This window comes from Hyperolius riggenbachi, chromosome 3 (assembly GCF_040937935.1).
Source record: "Hyperolius riggenbachi isolate aHypRig1 chromosome 3, aHypRig1.pri, whole genome shotgun sequence".
NCBI classification, from domain to species: Eukaryota; Metazoa; Chordata; class Amphibia; order Anura; family Hyperoliidae; genus Hyperolius; species Hyperolius riggenbachi.
Genome location: NC_090648.1, coordinates 282,566,667 through 282,578,538, shown reverse-complemented (window position 1 = coordinate 282,578,538; position 11,872 = coordinate 282,566,667). Strand labels below are relative to the sequence as shown.

Sequence of the window (11,872 nt, the reverse complement as noted above, 5' to 3'; positions counted from 1 at the left end):
GTAGGCATCGGTACCCTCAATATTAAGTAGCTAGTGGTGTCCCCAACTGAAGGGAGAGCTCATCAGGGGAATGCTGAGAGCCCGGTGAGTTACCTCTCATTTAGGAAAGTAGAGAGGTAGGCACTAGGGGAGGGGAGTAAGCTGCCTTTCCATCATCAGGCGCCTGTAGGCACATGCCAACAGTGCCTTATGATAAATCCGGCCCTGGTAATTACCGTAGTAAGAGCTGCGCAACGACCGCATCCTGCAGCAGTTAGGTGCACACGATACACTCACACAACTGCACGATGTGTGTGCACGGTAATGTTAACCCACGCTGTGTGTTCATGGTATGTTTAGCACAGATGTATGCATCAAGCCCCATGTTATGGTTAAAATGGCAATAAAACATAAAGGATAAATCATTATCAGCATTGTTTAAAATTACACGTTAAAATATTTATTTTATACCTTTTTATTCGATTGCACAATTTCTATTTTTTTATTTAAAAAAGAGGGTATATCCTGATGTGTGTATGTATTGTTATGCTTTTCCCATCCACAGCATTATCTATTTTATTGAAACCTCAAGTATATACATATACAGCCAGATTTCTTCAATTACCTCCAGGAATTCTGATATCAATCAAGTGTGTTTCTGAGAACTGTGGCTTATGTACATTGATTGTGCTGTCCTGTAGAAGTTGCTTGTGTACAGTTAGTTGTTGGTATGCAGAAATGTTCTTCCTATAGTGGAGAGCCTGGCAGCTCAGAGCTCTCTGATGTCTGGTACTGAAGCTGTCACCCTTCACCAGACCTCTGCACCTCCCCTCCAGTTTGGATGTGCAGGGCTGGCCAATAAGGAACACCCTGCTGGATGTATTGTTATTCTTTAGAAGGCCGGCCAATCACAAATGGAATTCAATTGTAACCAAACAGGCTACGTTGGAGGGACTGGAGAAAGGATTTGTAATAAAAGAGAAGGTCTCACCTAAGGCAGATGGAATGGTCCTCCTGGTGTCCAGCTATTGGCAAGTGACTTCCCATCACAGGCACATTTGGCCAGCTCTTTGAACTTCCATTGTGCTGTCAGTGGTACAGGAACAGACACAGCCTGAGTTATATCACTTCACCAACTACCTGCTGAAAAGGCCACACATTAACTCCATTGAGGCTACAGGATTAAATGTTCTGGAGATGGAGAAGGGAACTTCCTTTGGACTCTGTCATTTATGTATTCTCTTGATGGTATTCATGGCGATTTTCCCCTATTCGCAAGGAAACTGGATGTAGGTACCCTCTTGTTGTGTTCTCACTTATTGCTGCAGATTTGTCTTTAGCTGAAGTATCCTATATATTTGCTTGTGATGCTGTTTTCCATGCACCTTCTAAGCCGTCCTCATCAGGTCCTCCTAATCCACTTCTATTGCACAAGCTAACGAGCTTCCTACACCGTGCTCTGTATGGAGCTCCTCAGTAATAAATCACAGCAATTCTGAAGTGCTATAGAGAATTCCAGCGTCAGCCTTGAATTTCCTAAACAGCAAAACCTCCTTCCCGAAGCACATCTGGAGTCTCTAAACAAAAAATGACAGCTCTCAAACATGTTTACACGCAGCTCTGAGATATGTTAAACATATTTCATTCCATCCCCGCTGCAAGTTCACTTTTTGTTTTGTCTAAATATTCCAAAAATGACCTCCTCACTTTCTTTTCAAGGGACTTTGCGGATTTGGCATCTTTCAAAAGGGCATATTTTATTGGGTGGATTAAAGCATTATGGACAGAGAAAAGTGAGTGTTTCTGGTAGCTCAGAGTATTTCCTCTCTACTTGTAGTTGGCAGCATTGTTCCAAACGAAAGCAAAGTTCTATTCGTTTTTTTTTGTTTGTTTGTTTTTTGTTTCTAGCAAATTTTTTTATTCTAGCAATATGTTGAAACTGTTGCAAAACTGTATAAAAAAACAGCAGTAATGCCAAACATATAGCTGTGCTTATTCCAATGCCTTTTACTCGTGTTGGCCGTTTGTTTTATAGTATGTTGTATGAGAAGTGTCACATGCAGTCCTTTCATTCGTCCTAGCTGGGGTGCCAGTGTTTGATCTGAGATATGCTTTTACTCTTTAGCATCCTCATTGTGAGAGAGAAGTTTTCCTTCATGTCGCAGCCAGTATTAGTTACATGGTCCAGCTGTCTCCCAGTCATTTGCTGCATCTCTTTTGATTCTGGATTAGCTAGATTACTGTGTGATGTTGTGATACCTTATCTGGATCAGATCTTTTATGGATGTGCTAAGCCTCTGGATTCCTCCAGCATACTTTGCACTCTGTGTACTGTTTTCCATTTGCTGCTTTGTTCTTGTGTTTGATGCTGCTGACATAAAATACATTTCAGCTCGCAGCAGCTATACATGTTGATGGGGTTGCATGGCATTCGGGTCTCCTATGATGGCCTATAGACATAGATGTTGCAGGGCAAGTCGTTAGTAAATTGCCCTCATGTTATCACTCAGGTATGAAGAATTCGGAGCTTTATTTACTAAGCGGCGTTAAGCCCCAAACACTGGAATTCTATAAATTACTGATGCCTTACAATGGAGACCTTAGGTCGGAACAAATAGATTATTATTTGGCAAAGCTGACATTCTGCAGCACAAGTGTCCTTTTGTAAGTCCAATAAATATTTTACAGCTAGCTGACCTCTGGGAGAGACACATTGTGGAGGGATTTGCCAAAGGAGCAATTTGCAGGCTTCCTAAAGGGAGAGTGTTTCCTACACCGTCCCAATTATGTGCAACAGGGCCAGTTCTTATAAACCTACGTGAATGACAGGTTATTTACAATGAATACAATAATACACTGATTGTGTATTGGAGTTATATTTTTTACATAAAATAAACATTTGTATAGTTAAATCATATATTTACACATTTATTTACATCATATATACTGTGTGACGTGTACATGCTGCGAATGATGTGGATTAGGAAGATTTAAGTTGTTTGCAAAATAATTTAAGCTTGTGAAAGGGTTATGGACGCTGTCATATTAATTTTCATAAAACAGTTGCCAGGCAGTCCTGTTGATCTTCTGCCTCCAATACTTTTAGCCGTAGACCCTGAACAAGCATGCAGCCGATCAGGTGTTTCTGACATTATTGTCAGATCTGACAAGATCTGGTGGTATATTCAGACAGACAGACACTACTTCAGCCAATTAGATCAGCAGGGCTGCCAGGTAACTGGTATTGTTTAATAGGAAATAAATATGGCATCCTCCATATTCTTCTCACTTCAGTTGTCCTTTAATTTCCTGTAGTGATGAATATGCTGTAGCCCATAGCAACCTATCAACAAGTATTTTTCATTTGATCAGCCTGAATGAAGCAGATGAGTTGTGATTGTAATAGGGAGCAACCACGCCTGTGCGTTTTAGCAGCATTTTACCGCAATGTATAAACACATGCGAAAATGAGCATGTAATGATTTTCTATAGGGTCGCTGCATTTTCAGGAGGTATTTGGGATTCTGCATAGCGATCAGTAAAGAATACAACCTGCAGTACTTTTCGCACAAGGTAGGTGTGCATAGCGATCAGTAAAGAATACAACCTGTAGTACTTTTCGCACAAGGTAGGTGTGCATAGCGATCAGTAAAGAATACAACCTGTAGTACTTTTCGCACAAGGTAGGTGTGCATAGCGATCAGTAAAGAATACAACCTGCAGTACTTTTCGCACAAGGTAGGTGTGCATAGCGATCAGTAAAGAATACAACCTGTAGTACTTTTCGCACAAGGTAGGTGTGCATAGCGATCAGTAAAGAATACAACCTGTAGTACTTTTCGCACAAGGTAGGTGTGCATAGCGATCAGTAAAGAATACAACCTGCAGTACTTTTCGCACAAGGTAGGTGTGCATAGCGATCAGTAAAGAATACAACCTGTAGTACTTTTCGCACAAGGTAGGTGTGCATAGCGATCAGTAAAGAATACAACCTGTAGTACTTTTCGCACAAGGTAGGTGTGCATAGCGATCAGTAAAGAATACAACCTGCAGTACTTTTCGCACAAGGTAGGTGTGCATAGCGATCAGTAAAGAATACAACCTGCAGTACTTTTCGCACAAGGTAGGTGTGCATAGCGATCAGTAAAGAATACAACCTGCAGTACTTTTCGCACAAGGCATGAGATTCCTCCTTGAAATCACCTGCAACAATAAAAAACCACACACACACAAAAACCCCATGCGTAAAAACGCACATATCGTGTGGCAAAATGCTTTCAGGGAATCATCTGCAGTTCCCACAGACACAAATGTGATTGCCTCCTTAAAAAAACAAACAATAATTTTGATGGTTTCCACCAATTTCAGTCTCCTATCATCTCCCATCTGCGCACACCCATAGATATCAGCATTGTCCAGGAGATCATGGGGGTATAAAATGTTCAGACATGCTGTAAAAACTGATTGAACAGGATGTAATGATTGAGATGGCTCCAGTTTTTTTTCACTGATATTTATTTTTTCCTTTTATGTTTTAATAGAGTAACCAAGCAGCTCAGGGTGACCCAAACTACTAGGAATGTGTAGGGGGATAAAAGGGACCAAAAAGCCCTCTTACTAAAAAAGCAAAGCTTGGTGTAATTGCCTTCTTAAAACAGAAGGAAATTTGCAATAATTCAGTTATAAATGAACATTTGTGGTTACCCACAATGCACTACTACTAAATATGCAAATTATCCCTTTTTGCCCTTGTTAAAGGAGAACTGTAGTGAGAGGTATATGGAGGCTGCCATATTTATTTCCTTTTAAGCAATACCAGTTGCCTGGCTATTCAGCTAATCCTCTGCCTCTAATACTTTCAGCCATAGGCCCTGAACAAGCATGCAGCAGATCAGGTGTTTCTGACAAATTTAGACAGATATGACAAGATTAGCTGCATGCTTGTTTCTGGTGTGATTCAGACACTTCTTTAGGCAAATAGACCATCAGGGCTGCCAGGCAACTGGTATTGTTTAAAAGGAAATAAATATGGCAGCCTCCATATCCCTCTCACTACAGTTCTCCTTTAAGCCAAGCAAGCATCCAGAACCGCTGGTGTATAGCAAGCCTATAGCTTTAAGTTTAACACAGTGGGTTTGATATGGTTGTGTAAAACTTAAAGCTATAGGCTTGCTATACACCAGCGGTTCTGGATGCTTGCTTGGCTTAACAAGGGCGAAAAAGGGATAATTTGCATATTTAGTAGTAGTGCATTGTGGGTAACCACAAATGTTTATTTATAACTGAATTATTGCAAATTTCCTTCTGTTTTAAGAAGGCAATTACACCAAGCTATGTTTTAATAGAATTGTCTCTATTAAAGTGTCTAATGGTTTATGACTAACTTGCCTGAAACCTAACTGTACATTCATTCACCTTATCCTCAAGCCTTTCAGTAACTTCAGTCCCTAAAAGTCTAATGCTAACCCTTCATATCTACACCAACATAGCCCTTGCCCTAACTGACCAGAAAATGAACCTTAGCCTTGATAAAGTAACATACTTACATTATCATGGCTACTGTGCTGGAAATATAAGGGAGTGGAAGCAGGGTAGGTTCTAGACTTTTTGCTGCCTGTGGCAAACTTGTGAGGATAAGCGCCCCACCCCCCCTACATTTGGAATGATCGCACAGCAGCCGACAAATTACTGTTTCATTTAGGCCTCTTTCACAATAGGACATTGCGTTTTGATACGACGTTAAAGTCGCAACGCAATGCCCCAAAAAAGTCGCAATGCAACTTAATGCCCCGTTATCGTCGCATACAGTAGAGCATACAGGCAATTAAATGTATGTTTCCAAGAGTCAGTACTGAGCATGTGCAAACAGTCCAACGTAGCTAATAACGTGTATAACACACAGCATGCAGCACTTTCTAAAAATGCTACACGTTATACACAAACGCAACGTGTGCACTGTGAATGTCGCACAAACTTAGTATTGCTGTGCGTTAGTCTGCGTTGAAACATTTTCTAACGGCACTGTGAAAGAGGCCTTAATGTTCTCACATGACATACTGCAGCTCAACACATTCACACTGGCTGGCTGTGAGGGCTGGTGCACACCACAGCGGTTCTGGAGTGTTTTTTAAAACGCTTGCAGGGGGACGCTTGGCTAAGGGCCTGAGCCCACTGACGCAGTTGTGTCCGCTTTTCAGTTACACATCAATGTTACAGTCAGATGCTGAAAAGCGGACAGAAGCGGATACAACTGCGTTAGTGGGCTCAGGTCCTAATGAAAGTGAATGGGATGGTGCACACAAGAGCGGATCGTTTTTTCCACAAACGCAAACTCGGAGGCTGCAGCATTTTTTAGATTTCTGAGGCGTTTCTGCCTCAATGTTAAAGTATAGGAAAGTGGAAAACCGCTCTGAAAAATGCTAGATCAGAGCAGTTTTCCAGACGTTTTTGTTACAGTAGCTGTTCAGTAACAGCTTTACTGTAACAATATTTGTAATCTGCTACACAAAAACGCTGCAAAAAAACGCTAGGCATGTTTAGAAAACGTCTCTAAACATGCCTAGAATCGCTCTGAAATCTGCTTCAAAAACCTCTAGTGTTTTGAGAATCTGCTAGAGGTTTTTGGTGTGCACTGGGCCTGAGTCTGTGACAAACTGCTCACCCTCAGCCACTCCATACCTCCTCAGGAAGGTACACACAGTACAAAAATGCTGTTCTGAAATCTCTGCACCTTATGCAAATGTTTCACCTTGCTTCATGAGAAAACCGGCCCTGAGTGGAGGCTGTGTAGAGACTCTGGCTGATTTTCAGTGAATGATCATATTTTTGATCAGATTATTCTCATCGTATTGCATGAAAACAGTGGTGCTAAGCCCAATCGATCCTGAGCAATCACATTATCAAATGTTTTCAGAAATGATTGTTCTGCATGGTGGATTTTTCACAGATATGATCATAACCAGTGAAGATATGATTAATAAGTTGGATCTTTTAGCAATGTGGATCGATTAAATACAATCTTTTCTTTCAGTCTGAATGATCTTATTGAAAATACAACCGTTCTCTAAACATTGAATCGTTAATGGTTACAGATCTGTAAATGTCATCACTGCTATTTAAACCTCCTTTTTAAATATACCCAACAAAATGTAATGAATCTAATATTATCCATTCACAAAGTTAGCTTTTACTATATTTGACTATTTATAAGAATTGTTATGGAGCACCCTGCGAAGGGTAGCTGATTAATTCTGCTAACTTGGTTAGGCTTGGATCTGAATCAGTCATTACACACATGGGGCTTAAAACGTGATAACTGATATCACGGTTGCGCTAGCGTTTTGCACGCGTTATAACGCGTGTAACGTTTTGCGTGCACTAAGGGCTGGGGCACACCGAGAGGCTTTTCGTGCGTTTTTGCAGCCGCTTGCGGCTGCGGATACGCTAGGGTAATGTATTTCAATGGGGGTGTGCACACCACAGCGGGAGGCGTTTTGAAGAAACGAATCCTCCCGGGGTGAGGCATTTTTTGGATTGGGGAGGCGTTTCTGCGCTGGCTGTGTGCGCTGTGTGGTGATTCGCTGCCCGGCCACCAAGGACTATGCAGTGCAGAAGCCGATCGGGTTGCCATAGAAACGGACAACAATAGGTGTCCGTTTCATTGCCAGCTTAATGAAAGGGGTCCTTGGCGGCTGGGCAGCGAATCACCACACAGCGCACACAGCCAGCGCTGTATGGAGGAGGCTGCGTCCTACACTTTACGGCAGCTGCTGTGAGCAGAGTAACTGCACATTAGTGCAGTTACAAGGTGGAAAAAGGTAAATAAGCTGCCCAGCGGGGATTCAAATAACGGCAGCTCTACATCAATAACAGATGCCTCCCTACTATACAATGGTATAGTCTGCATTAGCGTCGGAAAGGGAAAGCTATTGACGTGACTGCCTGGCTCTAAATCATTAGTGGCAGTGAACAATTAAATTTATATTGGACTATATACTGTGCCATAACATTACTACAAAAAGACATATGTATGTTAAAGGGTCTGAAAAAGATGAAATTAGCAATAGTGCCCCTTTAATGATCGTTGGAGTTTTTTTCTTAAATGATCGTCGTTTGCAATGATCGGGGAACGATCGTTTCAAACAACTACTATAGTCTCACCTTAACTGACAAAATAGTGTGCAAGTGAGTAGGGAGGCTGGCTGGTATCTTACCATAATGGCAGTTAAACTGCTGTTGAGGAAATGCTGTTGAAACCAAAGAAAACTCTGAGAATCCCCCGTGAAAAGATGGACTAGTCCAAAACCTGTTGGTTCTGTCAGATTTTAACTGCTTACTTTTTTTTTGCAGAAGTGGTCTTTAAAGAGGAACTCCAGTGAAAATATTGTAATAAAAAAGTGCTTCATTTTTACAATAATTATGTATAAATGATTTAGTCAGTGTTTTCCCAATGTAAAATATTTCCCCTCCAGATTTTAACTGCTTACTTTCGCTGGAGTAGTCCTTTAAGCTGATTCGTTAGTCAGGTTACTCATCTGACAGGTTATTCATCTACAGATATCTGGGCACTGGCTGCAGACTGTAAAATGAAAAGTATGTGCAAAGTATGTCATAAAAATACTCTCTATGTAATACAGATGTTGGCTAATTTGAAGGGAGGAGGAAGTCACAGGTTTACTATAAGTCATGTGATTTTATTTTCTGAAATAGAATCTGATTGGTTGCTGCAAATTAGCACACTATTTTACAGGGTCCTGTATGAATGAATTACTGAATTCCTTAACTGCATGTGATAAACGGGCTGTGTATTAAGTAATACATATGGTTAATGAGATGCCAATAATTTTGACTTGCATGCAAAATGTATGAAAATTGTTTGCAACTTGCATTTGGGACAGTCAGTGCACTTCCTGTTGATTTTGATGGCCCAATGACAAGTTGCAATCAGATGGCACCAATTTGTAAAGGAGAAGGAGCACCCACAAAAAAAATGATAAAGTGTGTGCCCCGACCCACACCCCAGTACTGCCTGGGTCCCAAATCCAATAAGCATAGAGAGGCTCAGCACCATACTAGGTAATTAGTGCCATTACAGAATCACTGCCACAAAATTGTAATATTTAAAATATATATCTATACTTACATTTAAGATGTACAATGAAAGCACCATAAATTACCTTTTCCTATGTCATTGTCACATATAGTAGTTAGTTAGTAAAAATATACTAGTCCATCTCCTCATGGGAGATTCTCAGGGTTTTCTTTATATTCAAAGCACTAAAGTTGTATTCACAGTGGTCAGTTACATAATGCACACGTTATAATGAGTATGAACTGCAATGGAGACTGAGCATAAACTTTAACCCATTCGCGTTCCGTCGTTTTCACTTGAGAAATGTTCACCTCCCATTCATTAGCCTATAACTTTATCACTACTTATCACAATGAACTGATCTATATCTTGTTTTTTCCGCCACCAATTAGGCTTTCTTTGGGGGGTACATTTTGCTGAGGCCTGGAACCCACTGAAATCCGCAAACGCAAAACGCAACCGCTAGCGTTTTGTCTGAGCGGTTTGCAAGCGGATTCATGCGCGTTTTCAGTCGCGTTTTGCAACAGTGTATTTTTTTGCTCAGCGGTTGTGTAGCGTTTTGCGTTTCGCATTTTTATCCTGATTGGTCCTGTGAATTATTTTTAATTTTGTTACAGTGTGCTGAACCGCAAAACGCTAGCAAAACCGCTCAGTTTAGGTTTTGCTGAGCGTTTCTGCTAGCGTTTCAATACTTTACATTAAAGCGCTAACGCTCCCAAAATGCTGCAGGTCCTGCGTTTGCGTTTCTGGGAAACGCAAACGCTCCTGTGGAAGTTGCCCCATCCATTAACATCAGCTGAGCGTTTTGGCAAAACGCTAGCGTATCGCAGCGCTGCCAAAATGCTCAAAAAAACGCTCTTGTGGGTTCCAGCCCTAAGAGCCACTTTCCTGTAAATGTATTTTAACAGGAAGAATAAGAAAAAAATGGAAAAAATTCATTATTTCTCAGTTTTCAGCCATTATAGTTTTAAAATAATACATGCCTCCATAAATAAAACTCACGTATTGTATTTGCCCATATGTCCCGGTTATTACACCATTAAAATTATGTCCCTATCACAATGTATGGCGACAATATTTTATTTGGAAATAAAGGTGCATTTTTTCCGTTTTGCATCTATCACTATTTACAAGTTTAAAATAAAAAAATATAGAAGTATTTCATCTTTACATTGATATTTAAAAAGTTTAGACCCTTATGTAAATATTTAAAAAAATTTTTTTTATTGTAATGTTTTTTTTTTTTTTATATTAAACATTTTATTTGGGTAGTTTTGGGAGGGTGGGATGTAAACATGTGATTTATAATGTAAATGTGTGTTTGAATTTTATTTTTTTTACTTTTAGCTGTAGTTTTACTTTTTGGCCACAAGATGGTGGCCATGAGTTTGTTTACATGACGTCACTCTAAGCGTAACACACGCTTAGAGCGACGTATGGGGTACGTTACAGCCAGAAAAAGCGAAGCTTCCGAGAGAAGCTGTCGCTTTTTCAGCGGGGGGAGGAATCAGTGAATGGGCACCATAGCCCGATACACTGATTGCCTGGCTAACGAACTGCGGGCCGGGAGCGCACGTGCACGCGCGCGATCGGCCACGGGAGCGTGCGGTAGCGCGCATGGTTCCTGGACGTAGTTTCTATGTCCAGGAACCAAAATAGGTTAAGCCCCTGTTCACAGTGATCAGTTGCGTTGCAGAAAAATTCTGCATGTTAACTCACTGTCTATACAATTCTATGGGCCTGTTCACAGTAACAGATCACGTTATTCTAACTCAATGCATGCAGGCTTTGCATTAAAGTCAATGTCCAGTCTCCATTGCAGTACACACGCATTATAATGCTTGTATTATGCAACTGACCACTGTGAACCTAGCCTCATACAAAGGCTGCAAGCAGCGATCAGTACTGTGAACAGACCCCATAGAACTGTATGAGCAGTGTGTTGACATGCAGAATTATTCTGCCACACAACTGAGCACTGTGAACTAGCCCTTAGGCTGGGAGCACACTTGAAGTGGGGGAGATCACAAACGTTGTGATGAAATCGTGTTTTTGCATGCAATTTTAATTTTGATTTGCATTTGTTTGTTTTAACGCATAGCATTAAATAGAATTACTTTCTAAAACCCTTGCTGCATGTGGAAAAAAAAGCATACTGCAGTCAGCTTTTTTCCCGCAAAGCAAACATGAAAACGGAAATGTGAGAGAACACAAAAATATCCCAAATCACGAGTAGTCCATAGAAATCCATTGTATGTGTGGTACTCTGCATACATAAAATGCTTCTGAATGGCCCTAGTGTGCATCTAGTCTTATGGCCCATACTCACGGGCTACAATAGTCACCACGACCACGTGGCACGCGCGTGTTGCGGCGACAGGTCGCCCGTGAGTATAGCGCGTGCGCCCCGAACCATCGCTCGTCGCTGCTGTCACCGGGCGATCGGCGCAGTCAATCGTCTGGCGACAGTTGCAACTGCAACTTCGCCGCAACTGTCGCTAGTCCGCGTGTGTATGCGGACTAGCGACAGCAACCAATATGCAGTGCACGGAGTTTCCGGCGGGGGGGAGGAACGTCGGCGACAGCTTCCGTCGCACCACTAATCCCTCTTCCGCAGTGTGTATGCGGAGGGACCTGGCGACGAGCTGTCGCCGATCTGTCGCGCACACGCTCCCGTGTGCTAGCGACTAGCTACATTAGTAGCTCGTGAGTATGGGCCATTACTGAATGGCAGGCGCTCACAGGGGATTTTCAGGAATTTCTTTGTTATCAAAAGCACTTCCTGGATGGCAGTCCAACTGT

At 41.6% G+C, this 11,872-nt stretch overlaps 1 protein-coding gene across 1 annotated transcript in view; it reads left to right on the top strand.

Moving 5' to 3' along the window:
* Positions 1-997: 997 nt before the first annotated feature.
* The window catches only part of WNT16 (Wnt family member 16), a 32,803-nt gene continuing 21,928 nt past the window's right edge, over positions 998-11,872 (top strand). The window contains exon 1 of the mRNA XM_068272711.1: positions 998-1,268. Within this exon, the coding sequence (XP_068128812.1) occupies positions 1,177-1,268 (92 nt within the window). The 5' untranslated portion in view covers positions 998-1,176. The remainder of the gene's footprint in view (positions 1,269-11,872) is intronic.